The sequence below is a fragment of the Gekko japonicus genome, unplaced genomic scaffold (genome assembly GCF_001447785.1).
Source record: "Gekko japonicus isolate JY-2015 unplaced genomic scaffold, Gekko_japonicus_V1.1 scaffold81, whole genome shotgun sequence".
NCBI lineage: Eukaryota > Metazoa > Chordata > Lepidosauria > Squamata > Gekkonidae > Gekko > Gekko japonicus.
The window spans coordinates 245,005-267,056 of record NW_015162476.1 but is presented as its reverse complement, the minus strand read 5'-3'; the positions used below and the strand labels follow the sequence as shown (position 1 = coordinate 267,056).

The 22,052-nt window shown below is 43.4% G+C and overlaps 1 protein-coding gene across 1 annotated transcript in view; it reads right to left on the bottom strand.

Annotated features, from left to right (window-relative positions):
• Nucleotides 1-2,827: 2,827 nt before the first annotated feature.
• TACR3 (tachykinin receptor 3) overlaps nucleotides 2,828-22,052 on the bottom strand; it is a 63,941-nt gene continuing 44,716 nt past the window's right edge. The window contains exons 4-5 of the mRNA XM_015405762.1: nucleotides 5,218-5,414; nucleotides 2,828-3,143 (exon numbers count right to left, since the gene is read on the bottom strand). Coding sequence (XP_015261248.1) covers nucleotides 2,828-3,143; nucleotides 5,218-5,414 — 513 coding nt within the window. The remainder of the gene's footprint in view (nucleotides 3,144-5,217; nucleotides 5,415-22,052) is intronic.

The following is a 22,052-nucleotide window of genomic DNA, read 5'->3' as shown; positions in this document are numbered from 1 at the left end:
TGTGTATGACTGTTGTGCTGAGCTTTGGCCCTGACCTGGATGGATCTTGTCAGATCTCAGAAGCTAAGTGAGATTGGCCCCAGTTAGTACTTGGACGGGAGACTGCCAAGGAAGTCCAGGGTCGCTACACAGAGGCAGGCAATGGCAAACCATGTCTGTTCATCTCTTGCCTTGAAAACCCTGCAGGGGTGCCATAAGCTGGCTGCGACTTCCTTCCAATGACACTTTCCACCACCTGTTCGTCATTGTGTATGACAGCTGTGCTTAACTCTAGTAGTTACAGTCTGTGTTTTTGCCTTAAAACCACCTTAAATGCCTTGCTTTTCAAATTAGGCAGCATGGTTTGGCACCTTTAACACAAATTTTTTCGTGTCTTCTTAGTACAGCTTAAAAAAACCCAAGGTGCACAGACAATATAAAGCATGTAGGACCACTAAGTTCCACTAAGCATGTAGGACCACTAAGTTCACCCATAGTGTGTTACTGATGTGCTCCGCTGCCTGAATAAAGCTGGATGAACAATAATTCAAATGGAGGTTCAAACCACCAGAAGAAGCTATAGACAAAGGTGTAGGGCAATTGTCAGGCACAGTAGCCCTTGGACTCAGTATGGCTTCCCAGCCAACTGGCCATTGGAATCAGTATGTCTTCTACTTTCCTGGCCACACCCTTCCAAGCTCTTCCAAGCATTTCAACCATTTGAAAGACAAAGGTTGCCCACTTCTGGCAAGTGGAGTGGATGATAGAAACTGGAGATATACAGACAAGCTCCCCAGCAGTTTTCAGTCATTTCTTCACTTATCTCACAAATGGAGTTTCTTGTTGGTCTTTAATGTTCTACAGGACTTGAATCCTGATGCTCGCTTAAACATTGCTTCATTCTATGGAGTTCAACATTAACCAGAACACAAGCTCATGTTGCGGACAGGGATAGAACCAAGGGGTTATTACAACTATATTTAGTAGTGCAGCTGGTGACTTATGCGAGTCAAAACAAACAAACAAAAAACCAGCAAGATGAGGTCATTCACAGACAAGGTAGGTTTTTTTTTGTTTTTTGTTTTTAAAATCTCCTTGTTCTAGAAGGTGATGGCAATTCATCATTATCATCACACCTCTGGAATGTATGTATGAATTGGAGAGTTTACATATCAGTTACACACATGTAGAACTGTTTTAGGTAATTGGAACTCCTGCACATGGAATGTTCCTGTAGAGCCAACCAAATATACCCACAGTGTCCTGGAATTGCTTTCTGCCCTGTGTTCCATGCATCCTTAATTCTGATTTAATTAGAAAAAACTACTTAATTCCACAACGATCATGTGGAGCTTTCTACAGATCCTTATCCTCTTCTCCCTCCCTTACACTACCAATCGACAAATAAAGTTCCAATAAACACTGCACAACAGCAAGCTTCAGGTGGTTGCACATATGTATCAAGTTTGTTTTGTGTTGTCTTTTACTGATGTGCACATGGGCTCCAATGCACTGGAAAAATATATGAAAAGAATCTTGGTACAATGGAATGTCCAAAACTTCCAGACTTGAGAAAAAGTGGGCAACCCCCGCCCCCCATGTGTGTGGAAGAGGGAAAGATGCATGCCCACTGAAGGGACAGGAAACTGTGACAAATGGTAGATGTGCAGTGCTTTCTACAAACTTTGGATACATTAATAGGGAAAAACAGAGGAAAAGAGAATCCCTAATTCATCAGTTGCATTCTGGAAACAAGGCCAGATAGTTCAGACCAGAGAATCCAGAAAGTATCTCTAAGTGGTTTCAAGCAGGCCATTTGCTGTCTCTCTTTGGAACTACCAATTAACTGGGAGATGAAGCAGCTGTGGCTTTTCCTGCCAGGGTCTTCCGGCTCCTTTCTTCCAGCCATATCCCCACCAAAAATAGTCCAGAAGTGCTGCACAGCAGGTGGGGAAGGGGATCAGATAGCAGGGCTAGAAAAGGAGAGAGCCGGAGAAGCCCAGGTTGTCGTGTTTTCCAATTTACCAGTAGCTTTAAGGGCACAAAGCAAACCTTCAGACTTGTGGCCTGAGAACTCTGTACAAGAGCTGTGTGTCAACGGGCATTCTAGCTCCAGCTGTGCCCCAGTGTAGGTCAGCCAAATCTGATCCTCAAAGAATTGAGGGAGGAGTTATAGCTTAGTGTGAGAAGTGCATGCATTGCATGAACCAAAGTCCCAGGCTCAATCCCTGGCATCTCCAGGCAAAAAGAGGAAAGACTCTTCTGTGCCTGAGATCACAGAGAGCCACCGCCAGTCTGAGTAGATGATACTAGGCTAGAGGAACCAATGGTCTGATTCAGCAGAAGGCAGGAGCATATATTTACGTATATGCATGCCATTTATAATTTTTTTTTAAAAAAATGTATTCTAGTGATTGAATTAAATATGAAAAACCTGCCAACTTTTGTTCCTTCCTAACTGGCCAGTTTTGCAATCCCTCAACTCACATGAGAACTATCAGCCATCTGAATAAAAAACAATGGTCAGACATATATTGTGGATATGTACTGTACAATTCCTCCAAACGTTCCTATTTACAGCTTGACACTATGTCCTTAGGAGATGTAAACAAGTGTCAGGTAGCTCATCCCCCCCCCCACACTGCCAAAACACAAAGACCAAAGTTGGGCCTCAACAAACAAACAAAAAAGGCTTAAGATGACACATATATCTCTACATGCAGTCAGCATTCAGGAACTAAAGTCTGGTCGCCTCTCAGAAGCCTGGATGTTTGGTTCTAAGGCAAAACAGAATTGTCTCATTTGTTAGCTGCATTCTCCACTATCAACAGTACAATTTTGTATGGCTTTAGGAGTACTCGTCCACGGATGTATACGGGGAGTTGATGTAACTTGAGACTGTGGAGGTGGTTTTGGAACTCGTGCGGGAGCAGCCATTGAAGCTGGCTTCCTGGGGAGGGGCTTTTTTCTTCCGGCTGGATTTGGTGTTTTCTCCATCACTGGCATCGAATACTACAGTCATGCTGGAGTCCATTCTGGAAACTGTATATAAGCTACTTTGCCTGGTTGGATGAAATCTGGTTGTCTTCAGCTCCAGTTCATCATAGGTAGACACTTTGATGAATGGACACCATTGGAAAGCTCTCTTGAAACCCGCTCGGAACCTGAGAATAACAACAGTGCATTTATATTATGGAGTATGACTGAGAAATTTTGTAAAAGCATTTCATTCCCCTGCATGTAGAAAATTAACCTCTCTCCCTGCATGTAAAAAACTAGGATATCAAAGGAAAAGCTATTTAATCCTTCCTTCCTTCCTTCCTTCCTTCCTTCCTTCCTTCCTTCCTTCCTTCCTTCCCAGAATTTATATCCTGCCTTTCCTCTCTCATATGCAGTTTATATGATTCAAATATGATATTACTGAACCCACATTGCAGTGGCATAAATAATAATGCTATGTGTGAAGCACTGGGAAATGAGGTCCACTGTGGTTAATATTACATGGTAAACCTGGCAACTGGCAGGATGGTTGGGGTTGGGGAAGTCGGGGCATGTCGCTATATCACTTCTGGAGAAACCTGAAAAGTGGCATAGGGTAGCTCTAGGAATTGCCAGAAACTCTATGGTAAAACCATACAGTTTCCGGCAATTTCTAGAGCTACCCTAGGTCACTTCCAGGTTTTTCCCAGGAGAGATGTAGTGACATTGACAATGAGGGCTGGCAGTGGGAGACCTCCCACAAGAGCATGAGGCATGGCAGCCCAACATGATAATCTAAACATGAGTGTTTTAGAATTTGACAAATAACAATCAAAATGGGACCAAATTATTTTTGGAGTGGGGGGAGCTCAACATTTTTATGCCTGATGCAAATCCTGGTGAGATTTGCCCCTGTAGATTAAAATGAAATTGTAAGTGACAGATGTTGGGTGAAAAGGCTGAAAGATGGTAGTGGATTTGCTCATTAGGTATTTGCAATCATCTCAAAATATTTGCATACACAATGTACCAGTTATAATATACCACTTGACACATTTCCCAAAGAGATTTCAAAATGATATTTTGAAATTGTTATTGCATTAGGTCCTGATTTTATTAGGGCATTATGCTAATACTTCTGATAAGTCTACTGCTCAATCTTATGCTAGTTTACTCAGAAGTAAGTGAAGAAAATGTCAGACAGTGTTCACATGGGAAAAGGTAGAGACAATGCTTTAGGCACAACATTGGTATGATGAACCCCCTTATTTCTGAGTATGTGGGGATTTATTCCTTTAATCTTTCACAAGGTGGAGCAGTCTTATTTTCCATTGACACTGTCTGCCCGCCTCTTTTAACCAGGAACTCACAAAGTTCATCCTTCTGTCACACACCCAGCCACTTATTGATGTGACCTTTTTAAAAATATTAATCTCTGTGGCTTTTCATGAGCACCGCCCTTTTTCTGGGATGAAGTTTATTGTTTAACTTAGTCAGATACTTAGCTCTGTCAGACACTGAGGCACCTGTAACATGGAACAATAAAACCAACTGTCGATTTTATTTACAAGGAAGGCAGGCAGGGAATATATATTCAAGGGGAAAGCTGATGCTTGTGTATACGTTGTTTCAAATGGTATAATTCAGTTTTAGGTCAGTTCATTTATAATCCTTCACTTCAGGTGCCACAGTACAAGACATGCTCTCTCTAATCTCAAACCCTGTGCTGTTCTAGATTGCCGGTTTCAATTTGGATTTCTCAGGTACTCTCCACCTCCACAGAGAAATACCTTCGCGGTGCGTTGGTTTTTTTTCTTTTTTTGGACACCCACTAGTCCAATAAACCCTCCTGGCACACACTAAATCCACTAAACCTGACTCTCTCCAACAGGGTATAAATTCTATGTGAGAGGAATGTGAATCTCTGGTTTAACCACCAGGAGCTTATTTTCCTTTTTAATACAAATGTTTGACTCAGTTTATAATAATCTAAATGAAATGAAGATTTGTTGTAACTAAGCTAGTGAGGATCTCCTCTCTTGGGTTTTTAGTTAGTAGTGGGTTCTTTTGCCTTATCCTATATATGTAATCCCCCCTTCTCCTTTTTCTGTAGTAGTTTTGTAGTTTGATAAAAAATAATAAAAAATCCCCTCCGGGGGCTCAAAAAAAAAAAAAATAATTTTACACCCCTGAATTTTGTAGTGTATAATATTAGTACAAGTGTAGACCAGTTATAGTCTACATCTAAAATAGCCTTACCTCTTGTTGAGACAGCAATAGATAATGGGATTGTACATGGTAGAACTCATGGCTAGCCAAAAGGTAGCTAGGTAGATTTGCTGAATGTATTTCCACCGGTTCAATTCCTTATAGATAGCAGTAACTATAAAGTAAATATGGTAGGGAAGCCAGCAGACTGCAAATGTCAGCACAACAACAATCATCATTTTTACCACCTAGAAAGAAAAAGGGCAATTTCTGAATATTATACATACATGAACGTCTTTCATTCATTGTAACAAATCTGTGTTAAGGTTGCCAACTTATATCTATCAGAACTGTGGAGAAATCTAGGGATTTTCTGAATATATGGGTAAGGCTGTGTAGAGGCAAAACAGGATATTGAAAAGGAAGAGACGTTCATTATTATCATTACATAGGGATAGCCATGTTCTGTTGCAGAAAACCTACACTGAAGTCCAGCAGCTTCTAGCAAAATTTATTTTAGCCTAAGCTTTTGTGAGTCAGAGCTCACTTCATCAGATGCATGAAGTGAACATCTATAGCAGATACATTTATTCTTAGAGTTGTAAGCAATAGACAGGTGGGAGTGAGGAGATGTGAAAAAGTGAGGTCAGTCTGAAACAACAACAGAAGAAAAAGAGAATAGGAATTTTCACTGCATACATCTGATGAAGTGAGCTTCTGGAATCAATTGTGTTAGTCTTTTACTAAACTCCTATTTTATTTTCGTGATTCTACTGCAAATTTGAGGTTTGATCTGGATCTAGGCCCGGAGATGGAAACTGAAGCCCTGTTTAGGGAAGGGAGTAGAAAAGATACTTACCCTGTTTTTTACCTTTATTGGACAGCAATGAGATTTTTTTTTTCATAGCACAGCCCAACAACTATAGGAGCTGGCAAAAGTCTCCTCCCCAGCTCTGACAAACATCTTTCCTCTTTGTATCACAGAAATGATTTCACACTTTGCAAGTTCAAATTGAACATTTATCAGCATTTGTATTTAAAAATGAGCCGATTTTTCAGGAAATGTACTTTTCTCCTAAATTCTCATAATATATCTTGAGGTTTTGCTGTTCTGGTTTGTTGGTTAACTGTTGTAATGTATAGTACATATTAATTTCTTCTGTAGATTGCTTTTGTGAATTCTGTTTTGCAATGACTTAACTTTTCTTCCAAAGATTTCATGCTGTCTGCATGAGGTATGTTAGCTTTTTCATCACTTAAATGCCTCAACATTTATGTGTCCATTGGAGAATTATAGAAACCTGAACATTTTTTACAATGCTAAACATTCAGTGCTTACAACATGCATGCACACATCTTGATTAATATGCAGATTTCCTTCTTGTGAAATATTAGACCTGTTTAAATGTATTGAGACATGGCCATTGTCTAGGAAGTGAGAGGGAAATGGAAGTCTAATGAACTTTGCAGCTTGCTGAAATGATCTTTTACACAGCCTTCTTAAGTATGCATATTGAAGTAAGTTCCCGTCAAATCAATGGATACTTCCATATAAATGGATTTGGAACCAGGGTATTTGGGCATTTTGTAGCCTCACAGCAGTGGACTATATGCACAATGCCATGCAGAAAGGTGTTGCCAAACACATAACAAATGGTTCACTGTTGTCATCTTTGACACTGCTGATCACTGGGGGAAACAGAGGTCTGGATTAGCTCACACTCTAGATTACCTACCCAGTCAGAGCTGATAGTGCCATTCATGTGTAAGGGTGCATTTGTGGCTTAAATCAACAAGGAACACCACATATGTTACATCACAGGCTGGAGATTTCCTTTTCCCTATATGAAGCAAAGATCAATCCAACCCAGAACAATGTCATTCACAACCAGACAAAGAGAAAACAGCATTATTGTTTTTGTTGATAATAACATTGAGATGTACAGTTAGATATAATGAACCAGGAATGGAATGGTGAATTCAGGTGTTGGTTTGAAGCAGAAGAACAAAGTTTGAGTCCAGTGGCACCTTTGAGACCAACAAAGTTTTACTCAAGGTGTAAGCTTTCATGTGCAAGCACACTTCCTCACTGTATCTGAGGAAGCTTATACCTTGAAAGTACCACTGAACTCAAACTTTGTTCAGAAATGGCATCGATCACTCAGTCTTTTTCCTGCAGTCTTTGGGAATAGACTGAGCATGTACCACAGAGGACTGCACCAAAAAGGTGAAAATGCAAGAAATCATAGCTCACTGCCTTATTTTTATTTATTTATTTTGCCTCCAGGGTTACTGTGTGAAACAGGATGCTGGACTAGATGGACCCTTGGTCTGATCCAACAGGTCTTTTCTTATGTTGTTTGATTTATTTTCTCCACTCTATGAGGACTCATCATGGTGTAAGGTATGAGCAATCAATAATAAAATCACCAGATGCAACAAATCTACCTGTCATCAACAGACTAATCCAGAGGGGATGGGAAGGACAGTGGTGAAAGCTCTGCCCCTAATGGCACCCGTCTCTCACAAGGCACTTTTGTGCATTTATACCAAAATATCTGAATACAACATATGCATACAGGTTGTACATGTACAGGCTCTGTTCCTTTCTGAATTCATGGAGGCTGGAGAGGGCTGGAGCCAGAAACTCTTACTGGCATGCAGTCTTATCTACCCATAAGTGATGTGAATAGAACCAGGTTTGGTATCATCAAGCTAAAAGACTCACTATAAGAAACTCTTTTCCATCTGCATTTGCACCCTGTGGCAGATTGAAAAAGCTTATCTGTGGAAAACTAGCAGATGGATGATTGTGACTCCTTTATGGGGTGCACATTCATTTCCACAGAAATAATAAGGAACGGAGAAAGCCATTTTTGTTAAGCTACATACAAGGAATGAACAATTATGAATGAATGAATGCCATTAATTTAATCCCTTTCCTTAATGCCTGGCAGACTGGTTTAGACAGTTCAAGAGAAGTTCAGAGGCAAGAAGAGAGAATCAGGAGACACAAAGCTAACATCTAGGAAGGGGGATAGAGTCAGACATAAGGAGATATGAAACTGACACTGGACCATTTAAAAGAGAAATCAAACAATTCTTGCCTCACACACACACAAAATGTGAGCAGAAGAGAATTGCCTATAAAACTGGGACCCTTTTCTCTCTCTCTCTGGATTTTGTCAGGTCTCCTTTGTTGTTTCTTGCTATCATGCAGCTGTCTTCCTGATCAAAACTATTATTCGTGACCATTATGGGCCATGCAATATCATTTATACATGTGGTACATTTTATCCCACTTTGCATGGAGAATTTCCTAGCTTCAGTCCCCAACAACTTCAGTTAAAATGATCAAGTAGCAGGTGATGTGACAGGCCTGAGAATATGAGACAGGCTACCAGTCAAGAGTAGACAATACTTACTTGGATAGACCAGTGTAAGGCACCATCATGTGATACGAACATGTCACCAACCCACAGTCCAAAGTGATGAAGTCAGAATTCTGTCTCTGTGTTGTGCACTGCCACTCAGCTACATGTGATTTCAAAACGAGAGTCTCTCATTTATACTTTACATCTTTAGGACTTAAGAACATAACATAAGAACATAAGAGATGCCAATTTTGGATCAGGCCAAAGGCCCATCCAGTCCAACACTCTGTATCACACAGTGGCCAAAAATACCAGTGCCATCAGGAGGTCCACCAGTGGGGCCAGGACAGTAGAAGCCGTCCCACTGTTGCCCCCCCCCCCAAGCACCAAGAATACAGAGCATCATTTGCCCCAGAGCCCCTATCTATATCTTGTGGCTAATAGCCACTGATGGACCTCTGCTCCATATGCTTATCTAATTCCCTTTTGAAGCTGTCCATGCTTGTAGCTGCCACCACTTCCTGTGGCAGTGAATTCCATGTGTTAATCACTCTTTGGGTGAAGAAGTACTTCCTTTTATCCGTTCTAACCCGACCGCTCAGCAATTTCATGGAGTGCCCACGGGTTCTTGTATTGTGAGAAAGGGAGAAAAGTACCTCTTTCTCTACCTGCTCTTTCCCATGCATAATCTTATAAACCTCAATCATGTCACCCCTCAGTCGTCGTTTCTCCAAGCTAAAGAGCCCTAAGCGCCTTAACCGTTCCTCATAGGGAAAGTGTTCCAACCCCTTTATCATTCGAGTTGCCCTTTTCTGCACTTTTCCCAAAGCTATAATATCCTTTTTAAGGTGTGGTGACCAGAACTGCACACAGTATTCCAAATGAGGTCGCACCATTGATATAAGCCCACTTGCCAATCCTTGACAGATCCCTTTGGAGTGCCTCACAATCCTCACTGGTTTTCACCACCCTGAACAACTTTGTATCATCCGCAAATTTAGACACTTCACTGCTTACTCCCACCTCCAAATCATTAATAAACAAGTTAAAAAGCATTGGACCAAGTACTGATCCCTGCGGTACTCCACTGCTTACCACCCTCTACTGAGAAAATTTCCCATTTATACTCTCTCTGTTTTCTATTAATTAGCCAGTTTTTGATCCATAAAAGGACTTTTGATCCATAAAAGGACTTGTTCCCATGACTTGTCCTTTTATCCCATGATTTTTGAGCTTACTTAGGAGCCTTTGATGAGCCTGTTTTACAGTGTAAAACACTGTGTATGGTGATGATGATGATTTAAAAATTACATTTTTAAAATGTAATATTTGAAGTAGTCCTAATACAGATGTTTAATTGGTAAGACATGTTAATGTGCATCTTAAGGAAAAGCAATGATTTCAAGGAAGTGCATATTTTAAACATGTAGCATGCAATGATTGGAGGTTAGACAGATTCAAGGAGGACAGGTCCATCAATGGCTACAAGCAATGGTGAGCAAAGGAAACCTTCACGTTCAGAGGCAGTAAACATTTGGAACCCTGTCCAAGGAGGCAACATCAGAGGAGGATCCTGGCTTCTCTACCTTGTTGGTTGGCCCTCCAGGGTAGCTGTTTGGCCACTATGTAAAACAGGATGCTGGTCTAGATGGACCACTGGTCTGATCCAGCAGAACTCTTCTTATGATCTTCACAAAGATGTTACATTCATTGGCCCTGGTTGGGCTAAATGTAGCCATTTCTAAGACCAATTGAAACCACTGGAGCAAGTCAGTCACTAAGTTAAAAGAGGCATGATTCAGCTGAACTGGAGCCTGTGCTTATTGTTAAATAAATGGTAATCCATCAGTAGATGGCCATGACACTCCTACTATACTTATATTTATTTAAGTCATTTATATTTTGTTGTTACTCCTAAAGGGGAATCAAAGCATCTCTCTCTCTCTCTCTCTCTCACACACACACTCACACTCACACACACACATCATATTCCACTCTATACTTGCTGTACTTACTACAATGTTGTGTATTCAGTATTCCTATTGATAAATAATTTCAAGTTGATTGGTTAAGAAATACAAGCATCTTCCCTAATTCCTAGGGCACTTCCCAGTGCATTAGAGTTACAGGTGGTGCCTGGCTAAACTCTTGAAAAAACAGTCCTAAGATGTCTGACACAATCAGGTGCGCTGGTATTACATTTCCCAGCACGCACTGAGGCATGTTGGACTTATCAAAAAGAGCATCCAGTAAGATGAAGGGGAGATATATTCTCTGACAGCAAAACTCCATTGGTCAGACCATCTGCAATCATCCTGACCCAGCCCCAATCAACAGAGTAAGTAAGAAGAATGGAAGCAGAGGGAGGGGATTAAAAGAAATATAACGATGAAAACAAGTAGGATTAGCAGCCAGTGTAATGAACAGGAATAAAAGGTTTTTTAAAATGAAAAACACATATCACTAATTTTAAGGAAGATTTGAGGTCGCTTGACACAAAATAACTCCTTCACATTTGTTCTATTACAAAACAAACCTTCCTGGTTGATTTGTACACTGTGCATTATGTTTAGCACAATCACCAGTGAGGAAGACATTAATTATATTTTTGTACTGTTAAATAATGGGACCACCACCTGGAAACCATGGTCAGATGGCTAATTCTAGATGGGCTCTCTGACACAGTTGTGTTCCATTTGCCTGACTGAATTAATTCCCAGACATGTCTTCTAAAGTCAGATAGGAAGAACCATTCTCGGGATCTCTTCTGCCGCTGTCTGCGAAACATATGAAATTGCACAGTACTCTGAATCAGTGACAGCCACATATCTGAAAACTGAGGATAAAAATAAGTACGGAAGGCCAGTGGCCAAACAAAAACTGTATCAGGAGTCACAGACCAAAGGCAGGGAGAATCTGAATGAATGGGACTTTTCCATACTGGGAGCACACCTATTCTTACAATGAGGGTTGCTGATGAACACTCCCCTAGTACCCCAATTTACACAGGCACCTTATGTCACAACTCACGAAGCACTGGGTTGCATCCCACAAGTCTGTTCTACTACTACTCAGGGCCTATCATAGGGGGTGGGGGGAGAGCTGTTTGGACTGGGCCTCACATTCACGGAGGGCCTCAAATTTAGACTTTTGACATTATCTCCAAATGAGGTTATACATACAGTCGCAGAGATACACTGACAGGATCAAAAGAACACCTTTATCATACAACTTTAAACTTGTGTCCCATTACTGGTATTTCTTCATTGTTTAACATACTGGGAGCCTTAAAAAATGGAAGTGGCCCAGGCCTCTCTTGTCCTCTGACAGGCCTTGCTAATGGTAGTGATTTCCTGTGATGCAAGGGACTTGTGTCAGTGGAAGGTGCCTTCTCTCAAAGGTGCCACTGTTAGTGGAACAGATTCATGGGAATAAAGCCCCTCTTTCACAAGCCCAGGCCTACTGAGGCAGATTAAAAATAAATGGCCACCATGATGTAGGAAAAGCTATGTTTGATGCTTGGATTTTCTGTTAGCTGCCTATGAGGGACCTTTTCCACGATTTAAAACCCAGCGCTGTATCCTCCTTTCAAGCTCTTTGATCTGTTGGTTTTATGTGACACTCCCCCCTGAGCTGGCCCTGAGGCCTGCCCTTCAGCTGTCAGGTGGGCATCAGCCCCCTTGCTCCCCAGGCCTTAGGGTAGGTAGAGGAAGAGGTTGCACCACCTGGTTCATTTCTCTCCCTGGGATACCTGCTCTCAAGGGTTACCAGCTCCAGGATGGAAACTTGAGAAATACCTGGAGATTTTGAGGGTGGAGCTTGAGGATGGTGGGGTTTGGGAACCTCTGCATGGTATAATGCCATAGAGTGCACCTTCCAAAGCAGCCATTTTCTCCAGGTGAACTGATCTCTGTTGCCTGGAGACCAGTTGTAATAGCAGATCTCCAGCCACCACCTGGAGGCTAGCAAACAACCAAATCACTGTGTACTTATAAATGAACTGTAAACAATTGTATTATTCAACACATAATGAACAAGCGTAAACACCTCCCACTCCACTGATATAGAACACGCTGTTATTTGTAAATGGCGTTCAAACACAAGTACGCCCCAAAATAAATATAAGTAGAATCCAAGGAAATGTTACTCAAACTGAAGGCAACACATAACCACAGATAACTGCTTGGCTTCAGAAACATCTCACGAAGACAAAATAAAGGAGACCGATGGTTTGAACGTGACTTGAGAAAGTGAAGAAACCGGGGCTTTTTTTGTGGGAAAAGCCCAGCAGGAACTCATTAGCATAATAGGCTACACCCCTGACAGCACAGCTCATTAGCATATTAGGCCACACCCCCATGCATTCCCTTGGCTTGCCTGAGCACCCCGTGGCTGCAGGGAGCCCAGGCAAGGTGGCCCTTGGACAGGCTGGGGAAGGCATGGGGAGGCATTTAAATGCCTCCTTGATCCTTCCAGCCTTCCCCCTGGCCTGCCTGCCTGCCTTGGAGTCGCTGGGGGGGTCGCTCTCCAGGCCTTCCCTCTGTAGCCATGCATGCGCAGAGGTTTTGGCTGTAGTGGGTGTGTTCAACTCTGAAGCCAGCCGGAACTCTGTTCCTGTGCGTTCCTGCCCAAAAATAGCCCTGGAAGAAACCAAAGGCAACTGGTGACTTCACACGATGGCTAGCTTCAGGGTTCCCGCGTTTTTCTGGTGCTTTATCAAAAGTCAATGTTCCCTTCTGTAATAATATTTTTACAAAGATTAAGTAAACTAAAACGGGATGAAACACACACTTATATATAAAAACACCACTCCCAGTAACTCACCTTGCATTTTAAATGTCTCTTACTATTAACGTGTAGCAAATGCAGCTTCTCCATTTTCAGCTAAGTCAAATGCTCTCAGAGCCATCCAATCACTCAATTTTTAAGGGAGAAACCCCTTCAAAATTAAAGAGACCCTTACTTACATTAACAGAATGTATTGCAACCGTTACACAACAGAATGTAAACATATCATGTAAAATTCACAGAAAGCAGCTGTAATTAATTGTTGATTCAAACCACAGGGAAACATGGTATTGAATTTATAAATCAATTTGGCTTCTTGCTGGAATAACAATACTTACACCAACATGTTTATATCTATGTCCTTTAAATACATATCGGACAAAAAAATCATAGGAAATCAGGTTCATGTTTATATTTAATGAAATGATCCGCAAGCGGAGCTTCAAGATTTTGGTTCCGAATTAGGGACCGGTGCTCCAAAATCCTTGATTTAACATTTCTGATTGTGCTCCCTATGCATAGGAGCCCACAACCACCTGGAGGCTGGCAACCATACTGCTCTCACAGGTCAGGAGCAGAAGCCATTGCTTCCTCCCTGGCCTGTTGTGGTTATACACTGGCTTATACACTGGTTGGGTTTGGCTACGCCTCTTCCCCAGCCTTTCTCAGTCCATGGCCTCCTAGATGGTCTAACCCAGGGGTGTCAAACTCATGTGTTAAGAGGGCCAGATTTGACATAAATTGGACTTTGTTGGGCCAGGCCATGTGTGTCATAAAATGTAATACAGAGAGGATACAGACAAGCACAATTAAATATATTATAGTAGGGCTGCCAAGTGGGGGTGGGTAACCCCCTACTTTGGAGGCCCGATTTCCGCCGCCGCGGAATCGGGCCCCGGGGGGAACGCCGCCCCCTGAAGTGCAGCGTGGCTGCGTCACCAGAGGTCACATTGGGGGCATGGCCCTGATTGTTGGAGTGAAAACTCTATGGTTTTCCCTCCGACGATCAGGGCCACGCCCTCAACGTGATCGACGTCGCACGTCACTTCCAGTGACGTGCTGGTGGCGTGTGCGTGCTTTGCACGTGCGCGCAATGAGTGACGGCTCCCAGAGCGCACCGAGGCTCCCTCGCCGGTGAGTAAAATTTACTTGGCAACCCTATGTTATAGCAGCTATCCCATTGGAGCTCCACATTAGAAGGATGTGTGTGTTAAAACTAATATTTCTCTGCAAAGCCGAAGTTCCTTGAGTTTGTTGATTTGATTTTAGTTTAGTTTACTTTAACTGTGGTACGTCCCAACCAATATAAACTACAATTATAAATGATATGAGCCTAGGATCCAGGGGATGAACATGAAATGGCTGAGCATTGCAAGCTTCTCTCCCTCCCGCCCCAGGTCTACTCAGAGTGGCAGTGGCTCTCCAGGGTCTCAGGATTTCTTTTACAGGGTGGTTTGAGATAATAGTTTTGGGTGTCCTCTTCAGCACTTGTTCTACTATTATTCAATTGGTTCTCCACATTAGGAGGGTGTGTGTGTTAAAACTAATATTTCTCTGCAAAACTCGAGTCCCTGTAGTTTGCAGAACTCTATATTTTAACCCTGACTGGTCCTAAACCTTCCCCCTCCAAAATATAAACTACAAATATAAATGATCTGAGCCTAGGACCCAGGGGAAGAACATGAAAAGGCTGAGCATTGCAAGCTCCCTCCCCCCAGGTCTATTCAGAGTGGCAGTGACTCTCCAGGGTCTCAGGGGTTTTTGTACAGGGTGGTTTAATAATTTTGGGTGCCCTCTTCAGCACTTGTTCTGCTATTATTCTTTTGGCGTTTCACATTAAAGTGTGTGTGTGTGTGTTAAATGAGTCCATTCGGTTTGCAGAACTCCATATTTTAACTCTGGCTAGTCCCAAACCTCCCCCCCCATGCCCTTAAAACGTGTCTGTCTACATTGGAAAGGTGGGTGAATAGTGGGATTTTGCAAAGCAAGTTTTAAAATAAAAAAGAAGCACAAGGATCACAGCAGAAGGATCCCCCCCCCCCAGCTCCTACCTGTGAGTAAGACTACAAAGACCGGGAGCGGTGGCTGGGAAGTTTGGCAGCCCTGCCCTCTGCTTCCTGCTCTCAGATGCAGTCCCGCCCTCTGCTCTTTATACTCTGAGGCAGCTCAAGCTCAGAACAGCAACGACTGGCAGTGGAGGGGGGAAAGAAGAGAGCCCACTCCACGGCTGGATTAAAGGCCAGGGTGAGCCGGTTCCAGCCCGTGGGCTGTAGGTTTGACACCCCTGGTCCAGCCTCTCAGAGTGGGGTTGAGCCAGTTCCTTCCTCCCTGCTCTCTCTGTGAAAGTCCTTCCTAGGCCAGCCTGTTGGCTCCTGATTGGCTGACCTGGCAGGTCTGCCAGAGAGGAAATCCCTGCCAGAAGGGCTGGCTGGCTTCCCAGGAGCCCACCCAGTCCTAGTGACTGCCCATGGTGCTTGTTCTCCCTCCTCCCCACTGGCCTCCTGCTTCTCTTTGGGATGTGAAGCTGCCACACCCACTGCTGACCCCACTGGCCTCCCTGCTGGTCTCCTGGGGCCCCTGCTGAGCCCCTGCCAGCTGCCGTAAGCTTGAGACGGCCACTCTTGCAGCCCGTCAGGTGCCTTCCCTTTGGACGTGGCTCCTGAGGCTGGGGGAGGGCTGGAAGCAAGTCTGGGGCTGGGCCCATCCTTGGATATCTTATTGTTTCATTTTGAAATGAAATGTTGTTGGGGGAGGGGGGGGACATGTTATTTTGCCATTTGGTCTGAAAAAGCAAGTAACAAATTGAATAAATGAATCAGACAAACAAGCAGGGTCGTCATGAAGCAACAAATTGGCCTGCCTCGAGAATGCTAAAATTGCCCAGGACCTCTGACTTCATTCCTTTCCTCTGTTTCAAAAGCAATAATCACAAACAGAATATGAATCTCATTGCCCCAGAAGGTCTTAAGGGAGCAGGGGAGAGTGGAGAAGTAAAACATCTAGGTTATATGGCCACTGAAAAGAATGATTTAATTATACGAATCCTGCATGGTTCACCCAGACTTACAATTGAAAAATAAAAGCAGGATGGTGGCAAGGGCAGTCTGCTTTCTCTGATACCTCCAGGCAGAGCTCAGTGGGGCAAAACCAGGTACACTTTAATGGGATCTAAGGGGTGGGATCTAGTAATCCATGAGCATAAAGGAAAATGCACTTAGCACAGTTTCACTTGTACAAGCAGTGTCCCCATTGTGACAACATAATTTCTAGCACAACCCAGAAGTGACATCATTATGAGGGGGGGGGGCATTTTAACTTTTGCCCCAAACTTTGTGGCTGCACCACAGAGTTTTGGCTAATGCTAGAGCATTGCTTGACATTATGTCACTTCTGCATTGCGCTGCAAATTGCATCATTACACTGGGGGAATGCTAATTGTGCTCCTCCATTTTGTCACCATTTTCCTCCTGCTGCCTAGCAGAGTGGTGGTGGGCAGAGGCGTGGGGGGAGCATATGGCATTCCTAAGTGCTTCTGTATAAGTTTCAACAACACATCAGATGCAGTATACATATGGAGCAACAGAATGTACAACAGAGCAATTGAATGTAGTTTTTATTCATGTCAGATACATTTATGGAGCAAACACAACCCCATCTGGATGGCCTGATAGGTACTCACAGTGTGCATTGATGGCCATGGATTTGCATCAGCACACACGCATATAATGCAGTTTTGCACATGTCACAGATCAGACAAAAAGTGAGCTAGACATGGGGGGGGGGCATTTTAACTTTTGCCCCAAACTTTGTGGCTGCACCACAGAGTTTTGGCTAATGCTAGAGCATTGCTTGACATTATGTCACTTCTGCATTGCGCTGCAAATTGCATCATTACACTGGGGGAATGCTAATTGTGCTCCTCCATTTTGTCACCATTTTCCTCCTGCTGCCTAGCAGAGTGGTGGTGGGCAGAGGCGTGGGGGGAGCATATGGCATTCCTAAGTGCTTCTGTATAAGTTTCAACAACACATCAGATGCAGTATACATATGGAGCAACAGAATGTACAACAGAGCAATTGAATGTAGTTTTTATTCATGTCAGATACATTTATGGAGCAAACACAACCCCATCTGGATGGCCTGATAGGTACTCACAGTGTGCATTGATGGCCATGGATTTGCATCAGCACACACGCATATAATGCAGTTTTGCACATGTCACAGATCAGACAAAAAGTGAGCTAGACAGGAGCATGCAGTCTTGCAGCATTCACTGATTGATTGTCTAAAAGGATCGGACAGGTTGAAAATGACATGGGTACAGCCACACACACACACAGAGATTGCTGTACAGATAGTTCCAGTTTCACTGCACCTTTGCATATTATTCTCAGCCTTGAAGGGTTGCCCCTTTGGTTGATAAGACTGAAGAACTGAATGAGGGGATAAAGAATCTGCTCCACCCCATTTATCAGTGCAGTCCAGATTAGAGGTATGGCCTTGCAAACCATTCACATAATAGTTTGGCTTCTAGTGCATCATCTAGGATTATTTTCCAGATATGTGAATGTAAAGCTTTGGATCTGGTGATCTGTGAGCAGAAAGAAAAAAAAAATCCTTAGTGCATTTTTGTTTGCACATGTAAGAGCACAAGGGCTGCAGCAACATACACTGCTTTAATGTAATTTTTAACAAAATAGTGTGCAAATGGTATAACAGAAAGGGGCTTTCAAGGCAAGTGAGAAGCAGAGGTGGTTTGCCACTGCCTTCCTCTGAAAAGTCTTCCTTGGTGGTCTCCCATCCAGGTATTGACTCTGCTTAGCTTCCAAGATATGACAAGATTGGCTATATCATGCCACCTTTCCCTCTCCATGGAAAAGACAGTGGGGCACCTTTCCCTCTCCATGGAAAAGACAGTGAGGATAAATTCACTTTCACTTAGCACAAGCAGACAGCATGCCATGAAGCAATATTAATGCTTCCACTGCGACTGCTGTACCTGTGGAAATCTTCTGTGGGATCCACCTCAGAGAGTTTTTTGGGGTGGAGAAGGAAGCAGCAAGGCCATTAATATGGTATGGTCTATTTATGACATTGAATAATTTCTTCTTCTTCTGTGATTCATGAGATTGTAAGAATTTGAATGAAGTAGTGAGGTCCACGTTTCAAGACTCAATCGGGATATGTGGTTATCATAGCAGAGCTTGTCCAGTCATAGAAGTGTAATACTGAGTGCAGTAAATGAATCTACCAAGAAGTACATTGTAAAAAAAAGGTAAATTTACATTTATTCAAGTAGATCCAGTTCACCTTCAGGTTGCAGTCAAAAGGAGAGAAGAGTCTTAATCTAAAGAGTTCTTCCCCTATCACAAATGGCCAGCTTGTCCAGCATCGCATGTATGGGAGTATGAGGCCATTGTATCAACAGGGGAGACTTGTAGAGACATGTGTCTCTATGGAAGGCCAGTGTTGTGTACTGACCCGGCCATGTGCGTGATCCGGTTTCGGCCGGTTCCGCATGCGGTCAAGCGAAGGGCCTGAGCTTCGCTCCTAAACACAATAGCCGGTCGAATCCTAGTTCCCTGACAATCGGGAACCTAGGATCCAAGGGAATAATCTAATCACTGTAAATAGACCATTCACGGGTGTTGGGTGTGTTTTCCTTAGGACATATAAGCTGGCCTGCGAGCCTGCTACTTTGTCTTGTTCTTCTCCTAATAAAGTATGAGAGCTGAATTCACTAAGTAAGTCTCAGTACTTTTCAGCCATGTGCAGAGAGTGAGAAGACAAAGTGAGCAAGAGGAGGGGACAGAGGCAGCTTCCAGGTTAAGACAAAGAGAGAAATCAAATCAAGGAGATAACACCTATGCACACTTAGGGTGATATAGCACCGCACAGTGGAGAGTGAGTAGAGCAGACCCTTTGGAGGAACTGTGACCCCCACATACCCTGCCTCTTGTGTGACTGTAAAAAGCATTGTAAATTTTAATCTTCTTGTTTTCCAGATGCTTTCCTCCCTGGAGAAGGAGAAAATGCATGATAGCAAAGAAGCCACCAAGCACATTAAGTTGCTAATGTTTTATTTTTCCTCTGGGTATTGGGACATTTGAATGTTGCATAGGATGGTATGATGGAAAACTTTTAATAACTGCTTGTAGAACCATTTAGGAAGGCCTTTTCCTAGACCTCCCCACACTGTGTCATTGCAAACTCATGGATATACTGTTATGCTCATATACCATTTTTCTTCAGAGTATATTCATTCCACTCTTGCTCCAAGATGCTCAGGGTGGCATACATCACCCCCCACTTCCCATTTTATCTTCACAATACCCTTGCAAGTCAGATTAGGATGAAAGGCAGTGATTGGCCCAAGGTCATCCAATGAAAATCATGGCTGAATGAGTACATGAACCCAGGTCTTTCTTTTCCTAGTGCACCATGTGAACCACAACACTATACAAATCAATAATGTATCTTTATACACTATACAAATCAGGTATATTTATAATTTAAAGGAGATTCCTCCCCTATCATCTAAGCTAAGATACCTGCCATTCAAGGTTGCTGGGCTGAATCTAGTCCCCCGGGTGATGCTATGTGCCCAGTTTCCACCCTCAATAGAAAAAGAAGGGTGTGAATGAGCTGCTTGATCCAGCAAACTGCACTCCCATATCAAAGTGGTGGAAAGTGGCGATCTGATGTTTTGGTGCACTATTTGACATGCGAGCCACCCTCAGCAGGTCTCTGGAAAAGCAGCAGATACATTTTGCGGTTCCAGGTTGTATTCGGGATGGGGAGGCTTGGCCAGCCTTACACTGCCCCGTTCAAATGACCATTCACACACAGTTTCTTTGGAAATTAGGTGGATAAAATTGGCCACAACTTTATTGATTACAGCTGTTATAGGCATTGGCACAGCATGGGTCCACCAGATCCGACCCGTCGGCTGACCCTTCTGCCAGCCGAGGTATCCGTTACCCAGCCAGCCGGCATGGGTAGAGCCTGCAGGATGGCAGGTTGTTGGGCCATCGCTGTTAGTCTCTGTGCTTGCCTGCTCCTTTCAGCCCTCACGCCAAGACCCTTACAGGGGTCCCCACATTCGGAAAATGGCACGCAGGCCGATTTACGCCAAACGGATCCGGCCCCATGCTGTCACCGCCAAGAGTTGTGACGAAATGTGTACACTGGAACCAAGTATCGAAACTAACAATACACAACCAAAGCTGACCCCCAACCCCTTTTACAATAACCCCCTCTGCTGTGGCCTTCCCCTTACACAGGCCTAAAAAACAGGGAGGGATGGGCGGGCAAGCAGATCCCTCGTGGTTAGAATGGGGCGAGGGCGGCGAGTGGCCTGGGTCACGTAGACCCCAGGCCTCTCCCTCCGGACACCCCGCTGCCCAGCTATTGGCCCAGGGAGGGCGGGGAGATGCCTATTTTCCCGCCATACGCCTGGTCCCACCCTCCCTGAGCCGGCGACTGGCCGGCCTCCTCCATCCTCGCCTGGCCCCGTAAATGGCGGGCCTCGCCTACCCGGGCCCTTTCTGCTTCTAAATAAATGATCTCATCACTAAACAGGAGTCTGGGCAGAAGTCTCGTTAATAACTCCCCCCCCCCCAACCTTAAGTCAGCATGTTCAGGGTGAAAAGAAGACATTTGGTTTTTGATAACATTCATTTGAAACATCTGATACAAAAGCATCCACACTCAAACGGAAATAAAGGACTTTTTCAGTCTGAAAGCCTTCATTGCTGCTTTGCCACAAACCTGATATTGATTTGCAGTAAAGGAGTTTGAAATATATTATTTATGCTCCATGGCAGCAGCATGGAGCTCCCAGGTTGTTTCTCATCCAGACGCAGACCTGACCTAAACCTGAGCAGTTGCAGCAAAGTTGCTGCATCACGTGACTTCAAACCATGCAACAGAGCCAGGGCAGATGCAAAAAAACCATTGACTTAGATCAGAGCTCCCTGATGTTGATTTCAGGAGACTGAAATCAATACCCAGAAGTGTTGGAAATTGTTTTTGTTCTAAACCATACAGTCATTTTCATAGCAAATTGTATTTCTACACTCCATTATCCCAGTGGTTGATCCCTGTGTCAGTTTGGGAGACCCACTGACTAATCAATCAACGCGGTCGCGAGTCTGGTGATACTGCTCTGCTGCAGTTCTTGAATGCCTTCCCAATTTTCCTAAGAACTAGGAGGATATTTTTGATTTTGCATCCTAACACTGCAGTTTAAAAATATGAAGCATAAAAACAAGGTTGCTATATATGTGAGGGTTTTTTGGATGTGTGTGTGTGTGCCCATAAAGCAGCTGATCCTTCAGGGAGAATACCCCCCCCCCCCCCCATTCTGCTGTCCACCTGGAGCCACAGCCAGCAGAAAGAAGGGGGGGGGAGAAGAAGAGATCTAGCTTTTAAAATATATTTTATTTCTTTAGATGTTTGAATTCCACAGCTATGCATTTGGCACCAGACACATGACTCTCATCTTAAGAGGCCTCATAAACATCCTTGTCATGTGTCTATTAATCTTGTTAATTAAGTAATATAGCCCTTTTTACCACATTGCAAGTAAATGTTTTTTTATTTGATTATTTATATTCAATTTACTTTTTTCTACAGCTTTCCTTTTTTGGTCCAGTATTAATTTATTGGTTATTTCATTGTAATATGTAACACTGTAATGTGTCTATCTGCACCTCAAATTGT